The following is a 23,966-nucleotide window of genomic DNA, read 5'->3' on the forward strand; positions in this document are numbered from 1 at the left end:
CATCCATAATATTTGATCATGGGCATGATCTTAACATGGTCTTAACAAGCAGTGGACATAGGACACCTAAGAAGTCTGCATAGTAAAACAAGAAAATGTAAAATTAGGAATAAAAATGGGCTGAGTCAGAGGTAGTATTCAGCAGGTTCTGACCAGTTCTGGAGAACCGGTAGTGGAAATTTTGAGTAGTTCAGAGAACCGGCAAATACCACCTTTGACTGGAGATTTTACAGTATCCTTCCCCTGCCACGCCCACCAAGCCACGTCCACAGAACCGGTAGTAAAAAAATTTGAATCCCACCACTGGGCTGAGTGAATGTGGATTAGATATCAAAGGGAGTGACTGGCATGGAAGAAATATATTGAGTTGCTTTGCTATATAGAGAAAATAAATGAAGATAGCACTAAAAAACAAATATAGATGAAATGAATTAATGAGTCAAGAAGAAACAAACACTGAAAAGGTTGGGGTTAAATGATATCCATGAAATTTTAACTAAACTTTTTTAAAGAATAAAAATCAATATATGCACTGCAGGCAAGAATGGTTTGCAAAAAAAAATTGTGGTATTGTTGTAAACTAGTTCTAGCTGTTTCCCTTCTCTTATTTTATGACTTAAATTTATTTAGGTTATGATTTCATCCTTATTTTAGTAATTTCAGCTACACTACAAGTTAAATACTATAAACTATAGTTATATAGCTATAGTGAACAAACCCTTATGTTTCCTGAAACAAAACAATAATAAATATATAGTGCTCAATAGTGGCCTCCAGCAGTGAAGCACAAATGCTTATTTCTCTGTGCTTAATTTTATAGCGTTTATTTCAGTTTCATTCCTCAACATTATCACTATAATTCTGGTAAAAAATTTCATCATTTTTAGAACATCATTTCATTGCTTGAATTTTTATTCCATCTATTCTGCTAAAGTCATCTCTTGAAAAATTAAAAAATAGTTTAAAGCAGCATAATAATAGATTAATTAATGCTCATTTTAAGTCTTTTAAACTTAACCATAACTTGTTCTCTTTGACTTCAATTTTTCAACTATCTTTTTCCTATATACACATTATTGCTATTTTGTTCTTATAGCTACGAACTACCTAGAGTTTGTGAATAGGTGACATACATGTTTAACCACAATCATTCTCTTACATGCATTTTTCTCATCTCCTACTCCTTTGACTTCATTATTCTACCATGGAACTTTTTTCGTATCCTCTGCAATACTTCTTTTCACTTTTTCCATTCTGTTTATCTTCTACTCATTATGTTGGGAGATCAATCAATTCCCTAATTCTTTTTCTACCTGGGACTCATATTTTCTCTTTCTTTAGTTATTCTATTGGAAAATGGTTCTGGGTTTGTTAGTTTGTACCCAACACACTCCCAATTAATACCAACACCCTGTGTCAGCATTCCAGAAAAACCAAACTCCAAACTCTGAGACAGGCATTTTCTCAAAGCTCCATTTTATTAGAGTTGTCATACTGGCACATCTGGGAAAACCTGAATCTGAGAGTTCCGGGTTTTCCTTCAGTAATTAAAAATACAAAATCCATCCCCTGCACCCATCACTCCATCACATGGCCCAATCACCACCTGTTCCAACTTGAGACATCTCTTCAACCACTCCTCAACCAGGCGCAGGAATAACATGACCTTGATTGTAAAGAAAAATGCTATTATGTCTACCCACTTACGCCCCATGAAATCTCCCGTCCCAATTTCCCAAGCACAAGAATGTGGCAGCCTGGAAGCTTCTAGTGCTACTATAGCTTCCAAAGCTGACATCTTGATCAGATTAAGCACACACACCATTCCTTTCAACTAACTAATATAGCCTAATGTTGATTATTAAATATTAGCAAACTTTTGTAAGAAAAATAAACTGACAGAAAACAGGTCAAAAGACAACCAAAAGCAGGGAAAGAAAGCAAATTTACAGAACTTTCCAGAGCTACTGGAAACAATACCATACAGTCCCAAGGGAATGGCATTTAAGAGATGGTGCAGTGGTTAGAATGCAGCACTGCAGGCTACTTCTGCTGACTGCCAGCTGCCTGCAGTTTGGCAGTTTGAATCTCACCAGCTCAAGGTTGACTCAGCCTTCCATCCTTATGAGGGTGGTAAAAATGAGGACCCAGATTGTTGGAGGCAATATGCTGATTCTGTAAACCACATAGAGAGGGCTGTAAAGCACTCTGTAGCAGTATATAAGTCTAAGTGCTATTGCTATTTAATCATGCTAATCTTCATTCTTCTACAAAGAACAGTAGAAGTGAAAAGTAGGATATCAGGTGATCTCCAGTTTGATGGAGATGAGGTAGCTAACCATTTTACTTTCACTTTTGTTTCTTTCAATTCTTTTTTCCATTGATCATTTTTTCCCAAAGTACACCCTTGACAGTGCAAAATACTGGACTATCTCACATTTAGAACTGCTCATGTCCTCTGTATCCTTTAGCACTTATTTGATTTTCATCATAAAAATCAACTCAATCATACACTTAGATGTATATAATTTCCTTTGCTATATATAAATATCAATAGACTTATGTTTAAGCTACAGTATGTATTTGAAACAGACTTTTTTTTTACGTGGATATTCACCAATCACCATTTTCATTCATGCTTGAGTCTCAAAATGGCTGAATTGTTTTTTCTAGTGAAAAAAGTCATTTTTTTTTCTTATGAGCACATACACACACATACACACTAAAAAAAAACACCCTTCCTTTTTACTGTTTTTCTATAAACGATAAAGTGATTATAATTATTACAGAACTTTTCATGTTAAAAAAATGTTTGTACTAACGTCTACTGTATACAGTGGCCTTAGACAAACTTTGCAAAATTTATCTATATACATGTCTGGAGATTTTTTCAGTTTGTTCACTATCCCCTTCCTCGACTCATAAAGATTCTCCTTATTATGATTTTAATATACTTACTAATTATTCACCTCTCAGCTTGCTTTAGCCTAGAGAGGAAAACATAGCAGAGTAAAATAATTATTTCCTGAGCCTTTTGGAATTCCTGTTGATTATATTAATTATGTTGAAGACTATGTCTCTGTTTTTCCAAAAATGGCAATTAGAAGATTTTAATTAAAACCTCAACAGTTAAAAATACTTTTCTTGATAATTTTTTAAAAATTGATCAGTGATAATTATTTTGTATTTATATAGGCATATATAGATGAGATTATATAAAAAGAAACAGCTTTCCATCATAGTTTACTTTTAGAACTAAATAGTAATAAAAGAACAATAAGATCTTTAATGATAAGATATTTAAAATGAAACACTTTAAACTTTAACTGCAGTAATAATGTATTAAAATCTCTGATATATAACTTAGCTGACCTAGTTCAAGAATATCATACTGTAGTGCTTATTTCACACTTTTTTGACCCAATGGCTGCACATTTTTCTTTTATTAAAATAGGAATGAAGGATACTGGGGATAAAATGTTCAAGCCTTCCAGAAATATTTGGGAATTATATTTCTAAAAGTTGATCTAGACAAAAAGAACTTAAAATCATTTTGTTTGCCTTTTTGCTCAATAATATCTGTAATCCTTTATTGAACCCATTTCTGTATAAAATCTTTAATTTCTAGTGGGACAAAATACTGTATAACTTCATACATATAATATACTTTTATATTGTCTAATATTGCTTTTACATCTTTATAATAGAGAACGGTGAATATTCATATATCAGTGAAAAGCTTTGATGTAAAGAATAAGTTAAATACCTCATTTCTCACATTGTTAGCAAAGATGTCACCTTTTAACCTTTCTTTTAAGCTTTTTAGAACATCTGATGCTTTTTTATAATAGTTTAATATTATTTTTTCAGATTGATTAAATACACTTCATACATCGCTGAACAATGAGTAGCATTCAGATAGGCTGTCCGCTGAGCTGCCTGCAAAAGTGATACAGTTAAAAAAATAATCTTCAAAGTAAAGTCAAGCCTGAAATTGAAATCTTTGACGCATACATCTCATAATTAGTTCTCTCTCTGCCATATCTAAAATGTGAATATGCTGTTCTTAAATTTATTCAGATCTTTTTACATAGAAATTTAATGAATGGTATAAGCTTTTAAAGTTTTCTTCTATAGATCTGAGGCAAGATCTAAAGTTTTCCAAACTACCTTTTATAACATTTTTGAATTTCCATGTTTGGTCATCTAAAACCCACCCACCCCCACCCACCCCATGACTGATGAAATGAAGAAAACTGTTCCTGCAGTTGGCTTTAATAGTTACATAGCTACATACATGAAACCATTGTGAAGCTACAATGAGACCTTTTCCCTACTGTCACTATAGCCGCACCTAAGAAGCTGTTAATATTGCTACTATTTCTCTGCTCTTGGTTAATTTGATCTTGAGTTTGAAGAGAATTGTGATAGAAAAATGTTCTTCTGCCTTATTCACAACATTCCAATAAGTTTCTTTTAAATGTAAAAAGTTTCCCATCTCTTTGATGGATGTAAATGTCATAAGTATGGAATATCATTTATGTATACGTTTGATTTATTTAGTGTGCGTGCAGAATCTGGGATTCAAACAGCTGCTTAGGCAATTAAAGCTCTTGAGCAATGCAGTTGGTGTGTTTATCATTTTTCCAGCTGATTTCTGCACCATTTCACAAAGCCCTTTTGGATGATTTACAATATGGAGAACTGTTTGGTGAGAGCCACAAGTTCAAATTCCTCTTCAGCAGGAGGAAGGAGGAGTCTGATTCCTTGGATTCCAGTTGATAATATAGATTAGTATTTCTCAACATTGGCAACTTTAGAATGTGTGGATGTCACCTAGTCCCCAACAAGTCTTGCTGGCTGGGGCATTCTGAGAATTCTAGTCCACACAAGTTGTTAAGGCTAAGAAACAGATATAGATACAAGTAATGAGTCTATATGGTACATGTTTCTGTGAGCAGTTGATTAAAATTAGGCTAATGAAGTTTCAATAATGAAGTGAGTGCACAAAAGGGAAGGAATTGTATGATGCCATTCTTCAAATGGTCTGTTTGAAAGCATGTTTAGTAGACTGTGACAGTAATTGATGATCTATTTTCTCTTCTATTTAACATAAAAAAAATACTCTTGTTGATAATGGTAAAAACAGAAATAACAGACTTCTTCTTAATAGCTTTCAGCCAAGTTACCAAATTTTTACCTGAAGATGCAATTTCTGAAATGATTTTGGGTGGGGAAACTTGATTGGTTGCTTTTAGAAAAAGCTCAGTTGCTGCATCAGCTATCACACCTTGATGTCTTGTTATCAGGACTATATTTTCCCACTTATAAAGAATGTGATTGAAAGCCATTGCTATAGTAATTTGGTTATATATGACAATTGAAAAGACTTCCCGACCCAATTCATCCTTATGAATCAATTTGTTTTAATATAAAACAGTGCTTAGACTATATTTTTCAGGTTTTCAGATATTCCTAGAGGCATCATTCATTGGAATGTGTAAGTGCCTGATATTTTGTTGTTTGAATTTCTATTAATTTCAGATGCTGCTTGTGCAGCTCCCATGGGTGAAAGTGAATGGAGTTCATATTGCAATGTCAATTCTTTTTCTAATATAAAAAAGTATCAGTCTCAGGTAATTCCAGTGATGCTAACAACATGACCTGCACTAGAATCAAGAATGAAAAGTGATCTTTCTCTAGGCTGCAAAATTGTATAATTGTATAATTTTGTTTTTATATTTTTATATATTTATTCACAATACATTTTAAAAGTTATTTGGATTTCCTGTTTATATAAGATACATTGATTTACTTTAGAAATGTTGACACAGAAAAAAACCAGAAACCAAAGGGACATTTTCAGAAGATGTACACTGATACAAATTCAGAAAAGGAATCACATAACATAGTATTTCAGCAGTTTCTTGAAAGGTAAATATGTCTATATTAAAATCTGTTGTTTTCCATTTGATTGTGACGTGTATGGTTTTTAGTGGCCTGGCATGGCTGTTGTTCTGTTGGTGTAAGTCAGTAAATGGAATGAGAAAAGGGGAGAAGTAGCTCAATTCTGGTCTTGAAAGGCAGTTGTGTTGTCACAAGGACTGATGAATTGACCTGACTGCTAGACAGGCCATGTTGGGGGGAAAATGTAGAGATTGCAGTCCCATTAGCCCAGCCCAGTATATACTATAGTTGTTAAGGGTCTAAAGTCCAGAGGAAACACCCACCTCCTCAGATGCTGTGTATCTGACCTAAAATTAGAAAAAGAGAAGCAGAGGAGAAGAAGTCTGTACATGGTAAACAGGGTAGATTGAGAGAAAAGTTGGAGAGAGAAATTAAGCATGAAGAGCAATTGTTGATTCCTGATCTGGAAGGGAGAAGCAAGGTCCTTGAGTGGCTTCTCTGGAAAAAGGGAAGTGAAGTCCCAGAGGAACAAAGCTCTGCCCAAATGGTAAGGATGAACCTGGAGGGCTGCAGGTAGCATATTTACATAAGACCCAAAATGGGAAGGAGATTGACAGACATTGGCAAAGCCATGGTCTTTGAGAAAGGACTGGGCAAAAGACCCTAAGAGAGGTCCTTCCCTAAGTGGAAAAGCACTAGATGTTTGGTGGAGCAGATCAAGAAGCAAGTCAATCTGTGGTAAGTGCACTACAGTATGACTCCAATCCATTCCTTTCTTTTCACTCTCTTTCTTCTTCATAAGCTCCCCAAAAGAGGAAGGAAGCAGGATTGTTAGAAGGAGATATTTCTAGGAGGAGATTTAGGAAGAAATATAACACCAGGATTGTGTTGTATATTCCTGTTGTAAATAGTTTTACCATAAATAGTAAAAAGCATAAAAACCTCCACTGTCTTGTTTCTGTCCGTTGTCATCCTTGCGAAGCAAAATATACCTCCACTTCAAAAAGAATCCTGTGACATTGTGCAATTGATATACACCATTGATACATTAGAACAATGAGGGACCATTACAATTGTTTAATTTCATTTACTGAATAGGTTATTAAGTTTTTAACTTTGTTGCTTGTCATTTATTCAATCTGATCAGCTTTCATTGCAAATTTAGAGAGCTGAAAGTTAGTCAATGATCTTTGAAATATAAGCTTAGGTTGTCCCAAAGGTGCTTTTTCAAGAGGCAGCAGGACTTCCTTTGTTTTTCCTTAAAGACGTTTGATTCTCATGCAAGGAGTTTATTCACTTCTGAAAAAGCTTCTTGGATGAGAAGTGAAACGTGAACCATAACCTGGATGACTGAGAATCTACATGGACATAAACCTAGGTCACTTCTACACATAGCCATCGTTTTACTGTTCTCTCCAACTGACCAAAATAAAAATGCTAAAAAAAACCTCCGAAAACAAAACAAACATTCAGTCAATGACCCATATTCTTTTTTTTTAAATAAAGTTTTATTGAGTTTTAACAAAACAAATAAAACATCTTATTTGAGTACAGCATGGTTCCGGGTTATCACATTTCCATTCAGACACAATTTCATATGCATATTCATCTTATGTATTCAACTTCATATCTTATTACTCTTTTTCCAACTTCTCACTATTTCTCCCTTTACTTCTCTTAATTTTCTTTTATGGTTATCTCATTTTCTTTCTATTCAATTGTATTTCTTTTACCTAAATTTCTATATCTTTTTATTCATTGTACTTATACTTTGGTCTGTCTTGTTTACAATTTCATATGTTCTCTTCCAACATTCTTAAGAAGCAAAATTCCCCCTATGATTGCCAATCGAAGTGCAACACCTTTAAATCTTATTGTTATTATCATATGAAATCCCATTAAACATTTAATTTGTGCATTCTAAAATTATAATATTCAAATTTCTAATATCTATTTTATATCATGTAGATCTCATCATTCAGACTCTGCTTGGTACTTCCCCTTGAAAATGTAAAAAGAAAAATTATAAAAACAGCAAAAACAATATATACATATATATATATAAACATTAGTAAACAAAATAGTAATTCAAGATCATTCTAGTAGTGGTATGAACCTTGTAAATCTTTCACATTTCTTTTCAATATCTATCAATCTTTGAGAACAATTGAAATGTTTCTTTCCCTTCTTCATTATTACTTAACTGTTAATAAGCATACCATTGGATAGTCATACAGTTTTATCTTATAAATTATTTACTATTAATAAGCAAAATAATTATTCAAATTCATTCTAATAACTGGTATAAATTTCCTTATAAATCTTTCACATTTCTTTTCAATATTTTATCAATCTTTAGAAACAATTGCAATGTTTCCCTCTCTTCTTTATTATTGCATTAATTATAAATAAACATACCATTACATAACAATACAGTTTTATCTCATAGATTATTTACTTATTTCATTTCTAACTCATTACAGTATTCTACTGTCACAACACTATCTTTTGTACCTTTGCAGAATCCTCACTTTTAACTTAATTTAACCATTGTCTCTGTGTTTTCTAGCTGAGCAAATACCTTTAATCCTAGTATGTTTTACCTTTTTCTTTATTTCCTGTTTTTGTCCCTCATAAGTTATTTCCCTTTCTATCTTTCCCCCGTTTTTCTCATCCCTTTTTTATACCCTTCTCTTTCTAATTTTCCCTTCTATAGTTTTCTTTTCTGCTTCTCCTTGCTGTTATACTTCTTTTTCAGACTATTTTTCTTTTTGGCTGTTCCCTTTGATATCAAACTTTTAACTCCTTTCCCCCTTTTCCCCCCTTTTCCCCTTATTACCACACTTTGCATTATTTGATCATTGAAAATAGCTTCTTCTTTGTCCCGCCCTTCTTCTTGCTCTTGAAGCTTTTCCTTTTGCTTTTCATAGTTCAGGATCTCCATTTCAAAAAATTCAAATATGAAGCCAAAGGATCTTCCTCCCCTTTCTGCATCTTCTTTCTGTTTTTTAAGACTCATCTTCAATTCCTCCAGGAGTGATGGCATTTTAAACACTTTTGAACAACCACCCGATTGACTTTAAGTAAAAACAGAAAAAGAAAGAAAAAACCAATGCCCAAAACTTTTCTTTTAAATCACCAAATGATCCCAGACTGTTCCTTCTTGTTTCTTTCCTTTACTTTTCCTTTCTGTGGGTTATTGTATCTTTTAATAAGATTTCAGTTACAATATATCCTCGGGAGTCTTTTCAAAGTTTCACTGTTAATCGTCTTTATTTTTCCAGGTGGCACTCCATTTTTCCATTATTCCAAGTCCCACCCTTTTGCCTCCACTCTTCTCCTTTTTAGGCCTTTCAAATGACCAAGAAAAAATCTTTATTCTCCTTTTGACACTTAGATTTCAGCTTAAGGTTGCCTATTAGTGTCAAAATAGATTAATATAAATTTCTTTCCATACCATTTGTAATTGTCAATATAAAGGTTAAAAAAGGGTTTTTAACCTCCTTTTCACTCTCCTTCGACGCTTAAAGATCTTTCAGAAGTATCCCTCTAGGTACTTTTAGATTCAGAGTACCTTGCTTAGATGTTCTCTGTTGTTTTGCCTGGTCTGTCCTGCTTTCCTCTTTGTCTTCCTCCTGCACAATCTTATCCAGTCGGGTTCTTCTTTGAGGTGACCACCGCTGCAACCGCCTGCGGGGAAGGGAGTTTAGACCAGCCAAGGAGGAAAGATGTGGCTCCCCTTCACTCGGCTAGCAATCTCCCCCCTCTTCACCACCTCTACGGGGTGGCTTCAGCCCTGAATCCAAAGGATCGGGGCACTCCAGCGGCGAGCACAGATCGAAACCGCGCATGATTGCGGTTTTCGGTCTGTCACTGAAGAGACCCAAACCGGAAGTCCAATGACCCATATTCTTGTTCATATTTATATAGTTTATACTTAAATTTATTTATATACAGTGCAATATTTAATTGCACAGTCTGAGTTAGTTACATATCCTTACTTAGGAATTTTCTGAAATATCACAGCAATTGCAGTAAGTGTGACCAACAAAGCCATTATAAAGGCATTATACCTTTTTTTTTTTTTTTAAAGTGTAAAAACAGGGAAGATAAACCCTTAAAGGGAGAAAGGGGAGTCTGGCCTAAGTCCTGGGAAATGAGATAAGGTGAGGCAGAAGTTCCTACCAATAGGAACTGGCACTCTCACTCTGCTTGAGGGTGATTGTAATTTCCCATCATATTCAAATACAGCTCCAAAGAAATGAATCAGTTTAGCTGTAAACAAAGGTGATCATGTGGGATTACTCAAGTAATTTGGGCGTATCCTATGTGTATTCATAGCCCTCCTAAGCTTTTATGCCATCCATTAAGATATTATGCAAATGCTACCTATTTTTACCTCTGCTTGCTAGAGGTGCCAACAATGGCAAGTTCTTATTAATTGACAAGCCACAGTAAGATGTCTGCACAAATACAGAATAGAAAAATAGACTTGTATTAAAATGCTGCTGTTAAATATGGCAATGCAGCTTTAAAAGCAAGAGTTACATAGCAAATATCAACATCTTCAGTGTTTTATTCAAAAATAAATGGTACTATTTGGTGAAAGAGCAAATGCTCTTTGAAACTGCGTTTCTCATTCTGCAAGCATTGTACAGTTGAGGGATTACTAGTCTTGAAATTGCTCCCTGTGGATGAGAGGTCTGTTCCCAGACCTGGAACTATTTTCGCTTTAACAGAATAAGGACTCCCTTGAAATATTTGGACTTATGGTTTTTAAGTTCGGAAAAGGGTGAGTTACACTTTGGATATAACAGTGATAGGTTAATTGATATTTCTAATGAGGAGTACAGTTTTATCCTGATGAAATATTCCATTGCTATTCCATCAAGTATTGAAGACTTGATGCAAATATTATATGCATGCTTTCCTTTGTTAAAAAGGTGTACCACAGCACTGAATTTGCCCTTTGCTGCAAGGAGGTTGTTCACTGAAAAAGGAGTGGAACTCTTTGTTTTGAAAGACTTGGAGAAGGGTCAGCTGGTAAGAAATATAAAAATGTATTTGCCAATACTTTCTCCAAAAAATATGTTTCCAATAAAATTAGTGTGTAGTAAGTAGTATTAAGTAGTATTTCCTGTCTTTCATTCAATCCATCCATTGGAATATTTAGGTTTACTTCCTTCTATTTGGTTCCCATCATTCAGACAAAATTACAGGCCAACAAGCCAGCAAAATCTAGTTATATTATGCCAGCAGATGGACATTACAATGGACTTTTTAAAATAATACCAAGTTTTCTACATTAAATCAACATCAGATCAGAAGCATTACAGAATAATCTGGCATAGATCTGCAATAAGGAATTAGGTGGTGCAAGGATGTGTGCTTCTTTAACTTTAAGCAATGTAATGGATCTCAGGTTGTGGTTTGGAACCTTTAATGAAGTACGACACACATTAAAATGGGATGCTTGTAAAGGTCTACCTACTATCTTGATATATTTTTTCTTGATATCCATTCCATGGTTGCCTCAGTAACTTCACAAATTTATTTTGGTCTTTATTATATTAAAATTTAGCTCAGGCATTGGTTTTCAGCTTTGTTCGGGTATTTTCCCACGTCATTATAGTTGTGCTTTTAAAGTTGTAGCAACGTTTCGGCAGAATCTCATCTGCTATCATCAGGCTTCTGTATTGTGTTCATCTGAAGCCTGATGATGGCAGATGAGATTCTTCCGAAATGTTGCTACAACTTTAAAAGCACAACTATAATGACGTGGGAAAATACCCGAACAAAGCTGAATACCATACATGTAAGTACCCGCGAAAACTTAAGAAAGTTTGCATTTGCTGAGGAGTTAGATATTTTTTTGCAAATTTCTTATTTGGGAAGGCAAGCTTATTTTTCATTTTCATTTGCATTATGGTCAGCTACCAATAGACTTTCCATGTGGATCTTCTGCAGAAGACTTAGAGAAAGCTGTAAAAGCACTGTGAAGCAGCATATAAGTCTAAGTGCTATTGCTATTGTAGACCATTTAGTTTTAAAATACTGTCAATACAGTAAGATAATTGTGGCACAGCTGGAATTTTATAAAGAACTTGGATTCATGTTAAATAATTTACAAATATAATTTTGAGAAAGGCACTTTTACATAGTTCTGCAATATTAATAATAACAACAACAATGACTATGTTATAGAAATTCTGTAAAATATATATTGAATTTGTGAGCAGATTTGAATTCGTGCATCAGAAAAGAAAATGCATGTTTTTATTTTTTAAAATGAAATAACATCAATGTGACCTACATTCAGTTCTCATTTTTTACAAACAGCTTTACATATCATGTGGAGAGCAATGGATTGATCCTCTGTGGACTACAGCTCAGCATAAGAAACGTCTCCAATGTAATAATTTAGCATCTGATGTAATGGCTATGCGTGCCTATTGTGCCATGAGGAACCCAAAAAGTGAGCAGATTGCTTTCTATGTGTTTTTTAAATGTTGTACATAATGACATAAAGCTAATATTAGGCATTTACATCTGACTGTCCCATGTTGGGTTTTATGTGAGTCATGCTTGGAATCAGGAAATTATGATGTCAAAGAATAATGCATTAAGCAAGCCCTCCAGAAAACATGAGGAATTCAAATGTTTCCTTCAATTTGTCCATGAAAATGTGGTATCCTATGACTTTTGTTCCAGACTTTTTCACTATCTTTCCTCAGGCAGGCTCTGTCTGGGAGATATGGTCTATGCTTCCAGATTCTGTTATGGAAAGCCTTACTTTTTAAACTACTTTTTCACTATTGATTCTTTTCCTATGGAAAGACTAAGTAAACAAGATGGCAAACTCACTGGTGTTTTCATGACCCATTTGACTAGGTGGAATTAGAATAAACCTTTTGAAAAATATGTCTGTTGTAGGCAAAATCTAACTTCCATGGAAATTTGATCAATGGTTCAGTTTACAGTACTCTGTTTAGGTATTTAATGATCCAGAAAATTGGTATGGGTGTTTATAGGCTAAATGTCTTAAAATGTTCTTTAATTTTTGCTGGAAATCTGACATTAGAAGATATTATTATATTAATTATAGATAAGAAAACTCATCTGCAACTTGTTTTAAAGCAAATACGTTTGATTTCATTCTCCAGATTTTGTTTTGCAAGTCAAGAATGACGTTGTTGTTGGTGCTAAACTTTCTGTTGCAAGAGCTATAGTGGAATTTGAAGAAAAAAAAGCTGTTGAAGAACCAGAGAAAGAAAAATGTGAAAAAAGCATTGAAAAAATAAAAGATGACACAGATAAATATCTGTAAGTGGTCCAAAGTAATAATTAGTACAATACTATGAATGGTTACTAATACACTTTTTCAGGCCATTGACATTTTATAATTCTTTTATAAAAAATTAGTTGTTGTATTTGTGATAAATACAAATACACTTTCCAATCAGTTCTACAGTGCATGATATATTATTCCATTATTTCCTCCTTATAATTTGAAAGCACTTAAATTATTTTTGCTTCTTCTCATGATAAATAAGATAAAGTCACACTAAAAAATATAGTCCTATTATTTTTAGTGGTTCAAGCATAAATGAGATTTCATGTACCTTTTTTACTATCCAGTAATTTTACTTTGTCCTTTATATCTTGCATGGCTCAAATAAAAAGGTAGCCAAAGTTGAAAAATGTATTTTTAATAATATGCAAAGAAATGAAAATCTAAAATATTCGTAGCAATTATACTGTACTTCAGTACAGACACTTCAGACAGTTTAAAGAACTGATTTCTAAGTTCTTCAAATTCCCTTCACATCTAGCTCAAGAACCTGTACTACAGATTAGTGTAGTACAAATAGTGGATAACTCTACTAAATTGTGGTATATAATCAAGTTTTTCTTTCTTCCTATACACATCACCCCATAGCAATTATTCCCATATGGTGGGACTTCGGATTAACTTCCAACTCCAGTAAAGCACTGCAAAGATAGTTTGCAGCTTTTCTTCTGCAGGTACAGCTGAAACTCAAAAAATTAAAATATTGTGCAAAAGTTCATTTATTTCAATAATGCAACTTAAAAGGTGAAACTAATATATGATATAGACTCATTACATGCAAAGCAAGATAGTTCAAGCTGTGATTTGTCATAATTGAGATGATTATGGCTTACAGCTCATGAAAACCTCAAATCTACAATCTCAGAAAATTAGAATATTGTGAAAAGGGTCAATATTCTAGGCTCAAAGTGTCCAGTCTAATCAGCTAATTAAGCCATAATACCTGCAAAGGATTCCTGAGCCTTTAAATGGTCTCTCAGTCTGGTTCAGTAGGAATCACAATCATGAGAAAGACCGCTGACCTGACAGTTGTGCAGAAAACCATCATTGATACCCTCCATAAGGAGGGAAAGCCTCAAAAGGTAACTGCAAAAGAAGTTGGATGTTCCCAAAGTGCTGTATCAAAGCACATTAATAGAAAGTTATGTGGAAGGGAAAAGTGTGGAAGAAAAAGGTGCACAAGCAGCAGGGATGACCACAGCCTGGAGAGGATTGTCAGGAAAAGAATTCAAAAGTGTTGGGGACTTTCACAAGGAGTGGACTGAGGCTGGAGTCAGTGCATCAAGAGCCACCACACACAGACGGATCCTGGACATGGGCTTCAAATATCATATTCCTCTTGTCAAGCTGTTCCTGAACAACAAACAATGTCAGAAGTGTCTTACCTGGGCTAAGGAAAAACAGAACTTGTCTGTTGCTCAGTGGTCCTCTTTTCTGATGAGAGCAACTTTTGCATCTTATTTGGAAACCAAGGACCCAGAGTCTGAAGGAAGAATGGAGAGGCACACACTGCAAGATGCTTGAAGTCCAGTGTGAAGTTTCCACAGTCTGTGTTGATTTGGGGAGCCATGTCATCTGCTGGTGTTGGTCCACTGTGCTTCATTAAGTCCAGGGTCAACACAGCCATCTACCAGGAGATTTTGGAGCACTTCATGCTTCCTTCTGCAGACGAGCTTTATGGGGTTACTGACTTCATTTTCCAGCAGGACTTGGCACCTGCCCACACTGCCAAAAGCATCAAAACCTGGTTCAATGACCGTGGGATTACTGTGCTTGATTGGCCAGCAAACTCGCCTGACCTGAACCCTATAGAGAATCTATGGGGCATGGCCAAGAGAAAGATGAGAGACATGAGACCGAACAATGCAGAAGAGCTGAAGGCTGCTATTGAAGCATCCTGGTCTTCCATAACACCTCAGCAGTGCCACAGGCTGATAGCTTCCATGCCACGCTGCATTGAGGCAGTAATTGCTGCAAAAGGGGCCCACAACAAGTACTGAGTACATATGCATGCTTATACTTTTCAGAAGTCCGATATTGTTCTATGTATAATCCTTGTTTTATTGATTGCATGTAATATTCTAATTTTCTGAGATTGTGGATTTGGGGTTTTCATGAGCTGTAAGCCATAATCATCTCAATTATGCCAAATCATGGCTTGAACTATCTTGCTTTGCATGCAATGAATCTATCTCATATATTAGTTTCACCTTTTAAGTTGCATTCCTGAAATAAACGAACTTTTGCACAATATTCTAATTTTTCGAGATTCACCTGTATTTCTGGATGGGGTGGAAGGAAGTAGTTTTCCTTTGAGAGAAATTCCTACTTCTTCAGAGATCTCCAAAGGTGCCTGCTATTTCTGATTGTTCTAAAGAGCAGCTTCTTTGCTGCCTCTCACACAATAGTTGCTTTGTTTTTGTTTTGTTTCTATTTTAAGCAAATTAGCAGAAACCAGAAAAATAACTAATAAGTAGAAGAACAAAGTCTGTCACAGAAAACCAACGTAGCTCAGCACTTGCAAAAGTACTCTGAATCCTGCCTCACAAAGCTTCTAGAATTATTTCATCAGCAGGCTTATGGGTGGAACCAATCCTGTTGGACTTTTAAAAAGTTCTGAAAAAGTTCTTCAAGACACTTGAATAAACTTAGCAGTCATGGGATTAAGAAGATCTATCCTTCTATGGATTGTTGTCTGGTGGAAAAAGGGAATAAACGGGCAGATATTTTTTCAGCAAAGAATAATAAGTGATGTTCTTCAACAATCATGCTGGGATCAATGTTTGTAAGTTGTTTGTAACTTGATCTAGGGGACAGCAATGAGATGGCAAGTTTGTAGATGGTACCAAAGTATTCTGGATAGTGGAAACTAAAATTCATTGGGAAGAGGTAAAAAAAAAGCATTTGTTTTAAACAGGGTGAGCCTAACCAAATTCAAATTTAAATAAGTATAAATTGATGCATTTTGGAGTAAAAGTGCAACAACAGTATGATCAGTTGGACTGTCTATACATAACCAGGAACAAGTTCTTTCAGTTTATAATGCTTCATTCCTGGACTAGCCCAAGATTACCCAGCTAGCTTGGTGCCTCAGCAGGACTAGAATTCATGGTCTCTTGATCTCTAGGCAGATGTGTGTGTGCATGTGCACATGTGCCTGCACCCATAATGCAATGCACGTGTGACCCCCCCACTCCCTGCACATGCGCACGCAACTCCCATGCACCACATGCCTCTACGCATGCATGCATGTCTCCCATGCATGACCTGCGTATGCGCGGCAGATACCCAACAATCAGCTGGCTGGCGTGAGGCACACGTGCATGCGCAGTGGACCTGATTCAGGGCAGCGTCTTGTGTACTGGCAGAGATGGCCCTGTGTCCCACTTCCGGCATGCGTGCCATAGGTTCGCCATCACAACCTTAACCACTACACCAAACTGACCCTCATAATAGTGAATATCTCTACTAAATATAATCAAGATATATGAAATCAAGGTTTTCTTTCTTCCTCTGATCAAACTGACTGGAAAAAGGAATTTGAATACACAGAATTAGAGTACACCTCATGTGTCCTCATGTGATGCAAAATTAACTTCTGGAATTTATAATGATGGCCACCAACTTGCATAGCTCTAAAATGGATGAGATAAATTAATTAAGAATATGTTTATTGATTATTATTAGCCTCAAAGTTCCTAGCATTGGTATACTTCAGAATACCAGAGAGACACTAGCAGAAGAGAGATGTAGGTCTATTTCCTGCCTGCTGAGACCCCAGAGGCATTTGGTTAGCGATTTAAGAAACAAAATTCTGGTTTAAGATGGGCATTAATAGGGCTATTATGTTCTTAATGAGATTTTAAATAGCCTCATCTCAGCACTGTTCAACGTTATAAATTATCTCCCACTTATATTTAGTACCCACATATATTTTTTTAAAAAAAGTAAGATCGCTCAAAGTCAAAAGCTACCAGTGGAAGTAGAATAATTCTAACTAAAATAAAAATAAATGGAATGGATTGAACTTTTGGATCTGTGTGCTGGAAGGAGTTCTGAAGTGAAGACCTATCATTTTTATGTGCTGAGAGAATATTTTCTTAGAATGCAAGCATATCTGCAGTGTTGACTATGTATTTCCATATTCAGAGATATATTCTGATCCAACAGTATATAATTGGTTTCACTTTCTTGGTAATTTTCTGTAAAACTGTTTTGTGACCCTTCTGCTAGGAACTAAAATGCCTCTTAACACATACCTTAGAAACATTTTGTTCTTTATTCAACAATGAAATTACCTTCTTTTTCAAAAGATATTTGTATTTTATAGATAACTGCATAAATTTTTCATAAATGCTCCATGTATTCATTTTTATTATGACTACATGAAAGAAATGCATTTCATATGGTGGAATTTTTGTTGCTCATCAATGATACAAAAACCTACAATCTGTTTGGCTAAAGTTCACAAAAGGAATGAAAACTAGGATGTATATAATTTGAAAAATGATCAATTAACCTATCAGCATCTCCTTGCCCATTTTCTGCTATTATTTGAGCACTGCCACAGTGGAAGAATGCTGAAGACAGAAAGTAGAATACCAATGAAAATGCCAGTTTATAGTCATATTGCATTAATTCTGTTGCACAATAGATGGCACTGTTGTTTTCTGTAATATTAAAAAAGTTCCCCAGTATTAGAAATAAGCCTTCTAGAAATAATATGCCATTTCTATCTCATAGAGAATAGTTGCTATCTTAGAGATATTAAGACCAGGTTAACACATGATACTGACCTCATAAAACTTAAAGATTGATTATTACACTGTGGAGGTTATAAGTGGGCATTTTTCTCCAAAGCTCTGGATTTATTTATTTATTTATTAATTTCTCCTCTGCTCATCTCACCTAATGGATGGTCCCTACTGCTTTAACATGCTCTGTTGGGGTGCTTTTAAAAACAACTTGGAAGCTGCAAATAGTGCAGAGTACAACTATCCATGTACACACTAAAACCTGGCCTTAGGAACACATTATAGTTATACTATAGGTCCTGCACTGGCTATCAATAAGATACTGGGCACAATTTTAAGTACTAATTTTAACCTAAAAAGCCTTCTATGGCTTGGCACCAGTTACCTTCAGGACTGTACTTTCCACCTAGAATAGGCCTACTTACATAATTTTTGGGGAGAAGCAGTTTGGGAGAGGAGGGGGTCAAGGCTTATGGGTGGTTCTTTGGAATGTCCTCCCAGTTGAAATGAGATTGGCTTCCTTCCTCACTGCCTTCTGAAATCAGCTTCTTATCCAGAACTATTGCCATTGTTTTCTTTGCCTTTTTTGCAATGGCAGCTATCATTCCAAGAGGGTTATTTTAGAACAGATTTTGGAGCACATAGGTAGGGGAAGGAAGAATGAATAAAGATCTCCTACATTTCAGTTATGGAACCAACTAGTTCATACAACTCCATATCCAATCAATGAAACGAACACAGTTTAAAAGACAAAAGAAGTAAGATGTGGCTTTTAGAAATATTATTCCCATAATGAAGCTCCAGTGTTTTTTCCAAGCCATTAGGTTTGGAAGATAGGACACATTCATTTAAATTGAAGAAAAGAAGAAAAGGTGTTCTTTTAAATATATAGATTGCAAATCTGTGAATAAAACCACTACAGCTAAGTTGAATACTGTACTGCCTTGCTGGTCAAAAATCCATATCCTAATATTTTGGGGAGGAAAAACACTTATATTGAAAGCATCAGTTGTAATTTGCAGATCGAATGATATCGAGACCACTCATCTCTAATTTATTTTTGTGGAGCAAAAAGAATTGACTACAGAAAGATATTTGGGGACAAATAAGAAAATGCTATTCCTGAATAATGGTACTTGAGATGGATTTATTACAATTAGACTAATTTGTTCTTGTTTTTAATACAGGAATCTGCCTCCAAAGATGAAGGAACATTTAAGTGCAGAAATAAATAAACTATATATTTCAATTTTTTAACATTATGGTTTTAAATGTTGTTTTTTAAATGTTGTTTTTAATTCTCTTATGGAGACCTTGGGGCTCTCCAAGCTTGGTTGCTTGCAGACCTTTCATTGCTCAACTAAGTGACATCGCTAGTGCTAATGAGAGTAGGATTTGCTGCTTAATTATCTTCATTAATTTTCAGAGCCACTTTGAGTATTTTTTTAAATTGACAATTAAAGATTTAAATCTTTTATATTTAATATATACTTAATATGTTTAATGTAATAAATATTTAAATATTAAGTGTTTTACATCAACAATAAAATATGTATTAATACACAATCAATACAATCAATACATTAATATATCTAGAGATATGTTTATAATATATCTCATGTATATATATATATCCATACATTTAACAATACATAACTCCCAAAAGAAATGTTCCATACTTATTTCTAGTTGGCATAGTTGATATATGCGCACAATTAAAGTTAGAAAAACCATTTTGTGCTACAAGAAGCATCCCACTTTCTGTCTATTCTCCTAGCAAATCCCAGGTTTTCTTTATTTGTGCTTGGATGTAGGTTGCAAAATATGCCTTTCCCCTACTTGTCTAAAGCCTGATTCTGTTCTTTCAAGCAGAAACCTTGATACATTTTAACTAAGAAATATTTCTTTTTGTGAGTCAATCAGAGATATACTTTTTTTGGGAGAGGGGCTTGTCATCTTCAACAGATATTACTCTGAAGAATAATTCAAATCACATAGATTTGCATATAGTTGTAAATCATCATTGTATTTATTTGCACTATTGTTACTGATTCAATTTAACTTCACCCTATTGTTTTCAGCACTCCTTTCCTCTCATCTGTCTTGTGTTATGGGAATAACCTTTAACCCTTCTATGAAGTAAAAATAGTACATGATGGTACATGAGTTACAAAGTTTTGTTATTTTAACATGCAACACCATTATTTTTAATTATAATTGGGTTTACTAAAGATAGAAGTGTCCTAGAACTTTTCTGGGGCTCCTTCCCTTCCCTTCCCTTCCCTTTCTTTCCTTTGTTCAATCCTACTTTTATTGTCTCTCTAAAATGTAGGAGTAAGCCCTAGTGCTAATCTAAATGTTCAAGACAAATAATGTAAATAAATTATTTGTGTATGGTAGATTGAAAGCACATAGTCTTACAATCTTGTTTGCTGAATTCCATCACTGATAGCCTTAGAAACTATACATAAATAAGTCTTGACTATTAAACTCTTCTTAGATCTATTATTCAAACCACATTGGCCATTGTCTCCCATAGAGTTTATTTGTCATTCATTTCAATGAATTTAAGGTATTTAATTAAATATTTCAATCCAAGTGTTTATGAAATTCAAATTCTCATTAATAGAATAAATAGTATAATGTTTTATGTTGTTATGCTCTTTTGGGAACTCGGTTTTAATCATTGGCTGAAATCTCTATGAAAAAAAATTCACTGGTAATAAGTAAGCCTTGGTGGGCCTCTATATCTTTCCAGAAATTCACATATAAAGTCACATTTTAAAACAGAAGCATTTCATAAGACTACAAAATATGCCTGGCAGCAAATTTCCTGTGATGAGGACTACAACATTCAGAAGGAAAAAGATGAGCAGTTTTTTGAAGATGCAGAGTTATTCAAAAAATACAGGTCAGTTATAGAGAATTAATTGTATTCCTTTTTAATGTTTTTATTATTACAACATTTTAAAATTACACATAATACAATTAAAAGGATACCATCTTTTAATAAGAGGGCATCAACTAAAAGAGTGTTTCTGATATGTCCTTGTATCAAACCTGCTCAGATTATATTAAAGTAAAACTGTGTCCTAGGTTGATAGTAATTTACTTAAAATTATAATGTCAAGTTGAAAGTTAAATGCTTATTATAAAGGTCTCAGCTCTACAGGTAGTTCTTGACTTACAACCATCATTTAGTCATCATTCAAACTTACAATGGTGCTGGAAAAACTGACTTATGACCAATTTTCACACTTGCGACCACTACAGCAACCCCATGGTCACATGATCAAAATTTGGACACTTGGCAACTGGCATTCATTTTGAGAGTTGTACTGCCCTGGGGTAATAAGATCACCATTTGTAACCTTCTCAACTGGCTTCTAACAAAGTAAAGTTAATGTGGGAAGCCAGATTCACTTAAGGACTATATCATTTACTTAACAACTATAATGATTCACTTAACAACTGCAACAAAAATGTCATAAAATGTGGCAAAACTCACTTAACTTTCTTGCTTAGCAACAGAAATTTTGGGCTCAATTGTGGTCATAAGTCAAAGAATACCTGTACTCTGATACAATTCTGTTTCAAAATTAAATCTTAATAAATAGTTAAGACATTCACTATGTAATTAGAAATAGCTGAATGTCAAGCACTTTATTCTAACACTACTCTGAGCAGATATTTACTAAACCCATAGATGACACTAAGTACCATATTTTTTCGGACTATAAGACACACTTTTTCAGACTATAAGACACACTCCCCTCCCCCAAAAAGTGGGTGGAAATGTCTGTGCATCTTATAGAGTGAATACGGCCCTGTTTTGGCCTTCCAACCCCCCTGTGCATCCTGTTTTTGCTCTCCCCAGCATCCAGAAGCACTCTGCAGCCCCAAAACAGGACCCATGGAGGCCCGAGGGCCTGTTTTTGGCCTGCAGAGTGCTTCTGGATGCCGGGGCAGGGGTGGGCTGCTACTGGTTCACCCAGATTCGAGCGAATTGGTTGTTAATTTTATGGCCGGTTCAGCGAACTGGCAAATCCCACCCCGGGTGGCCCTGCCCACCCTACCCCTCCACTGCCAGGAGTCACCACGTGGCCCATTTTGGATCCTAGGTAAGTGAAGGGCCTGCACGGAGGCTTAGGGGATGAAAAACGGGCCTTCTGGAGGCTCTGGAAGGCTGGAAATGGACCTGTTTCTGGCCTCCAGAGGGTCTCTGGAGCCCGGGGAGGCCATTTTCACCCTCTCAGAGGCTCAAGGAAAGCCTCCAGAGCTCGGGGAGGGCAAAAATGCCCCCTCCCCACTGTGGTGCAGGAAGCCAACTAGGCCATGCTCACCATGGCCATGCTGACCCAGCAACTGGGTAGAGAACCGGTTGCTAATTTTTTTAAGCCCATCCCTGCGCTGGGGAAGGCAAAAACGAGACGTGCGGAGGCAAAAAACCTATTTTTTCTTGTTTTCCTCTGCTAAACCTAGGTGTGTCTTATAGTCCAAAAAATACGGTAAGTCAAGTTGAATTATTAGAATGCTGAGATAGAGATTAGTCCTTATATTTCTGGCAAGTGTTAAATCCAGCAAAAGGGAAATGTCCATCTCTCACCCCACTCCCTGTTTATTAAATGCAATGAGCAAGTGAATCAGCTTTCTCTTATTTTGAAGGAGATAGGTAGATATCTCAACTTCAGATTCTAAACAATTTTAACACACATGCGCACACCAGGTTCAGATGCACTATGAAAAGATAGACTTTATAATATCTCAAAATGAAAAAAAAAATGCTCCTAAGATATAGTCCTGTAAAAAACTATAAGGAAAAGAAAATTGCATGAACATCCAATAATTATCTAAAGGAATAATTAACATGTAATGTGATATAATCTCTTTGGAGTTCCATTATTTCATGTTTCACAAGAGTTTGAGGAAGTCTTCTTTATTTCTTTGCCAGTTCATTGTCACATATATTAGAGTTTTATTTACTTTGTTCTTGGTATACTGTACTAGTGTAATTACTTTTTAAAAAAATCAAAGCAAGCTACAAAGATTTTGCGCCTGTATTCACATGTCTTTGTTAGTTGGCACATTTCATATACAGTAAATATGGTAGAACATAATATCAACCCCAGAAAAGTGGCACTTACTACTACTGCCAGCTGTACAGAAAATTGTTTTATAAGTTTCAATAAATGTATGCCTTTCTCAGGATCATAGAGTTAGAAAGAGCCATTTGGGTCATTCAGCTCGATGCAGAAATCCAAATTACAGTAAAGAGAGAGTCAGTCTGTCTCATTTTAGGCTTTTCATTCCACATCCTCATATAACCACCTATCCAGCTTTTTCCAACATCTGTGCCCAGTTCCTTTGAATTGTGATTTAGTTTTGATTTCACACATTTGTTGCTGTTAGCATGTAATGAAGTATGCAAAAGGCATTTATTTTTGTTGGTTTTAGGCATCAGCCAAAATTGGCTAAAGAATTCCAGAAAGCACACCATCAACTCTTTGAATTTAAAAATGGGAAGATCATCAACTGCAGTTGTCCAAATCTCGTATTGGGTGTGGAGAATACTGACCTTCATTCTGGTACTGAAGTGGTTTTGTTGGAAAAGAAGTATGATGATGTCAAGCAACATTGGGTATGGAAAGAGGAAAGCAGGTACATTTCTATGTATTAGAAATGAGATGGAACATTCAGCCTTACAGTATCCACAGAAGGACCTTCAGTCAAGTTTTCCATTTGACTTATTCTTGACTAATACTCCTGGTCTGTTTCATTTTCAGTTTAATCAGAAGTCTCTCAAAATGAAAGCTCAGATAAGAGGATTTTTTTTAAAAAAAAAGTCACAATTATAATCTATCTAAGTCTCACATTTTCATTTTAAATAATTACTTTTTGTCAAAATTTTGGCAAAAACTCCTATTTACACATGCTATAGTAATATATGGTTAGAT

The 23,966-nt window shown here is 35.0% G+C and overlaps 1 protein-coding gene across 1 annotated transcript in view; it reads left to right on the forward strand.

Annotated features, from left to right (window-relative positions):
* Positions 1-23,966, forward strand: part of DCDC1 (doublecortin domain containing 1) — a 314,173-nt gene that overhangs the window by 259,547 nt on the left and 30,660 nt on the right. Inside the window, exons 22-27 of the mRNA XM_087951066.1 lie at positions 5,821-5,934; positions 10,851-10,950; positions 12,247-12,382; positions 13,071-13,230; positions 20,771-20,923; positions 23,467-23,670. Of these exons, the coding sequence (XP_087807192.1) occupies positions 5,821-5,934; positions 10,851-10,950; positions 12,247-12,382; positions 13,071-13,230; positions 20,771-20,923; positions 23,467-23,670 (867 nt within the window). The remainder of the gene's footprint in view (positions 1-5,820; positions 5,935-10,850; positions 10,951-12,246; positions 12,383-13,070; positions 13,231-20,770; positions 20,924-23,466; positions 23,671-23,966) is intronic.

Source organism: Notechis scutatus, chromosome 1, assembly GCF_049901735.1.
Source record: "Notechis scutatus isolate UNSWTSFEM ecotype Mainland chromosome 1, rNotScu1.2, whole genome shotgun sequence".
Lineage (NCBI taxonomy): Eukaryota > Metazoa > Chordata > Lepidosauria > Squamata > Elapidae > Notechis > Notechis scutatus.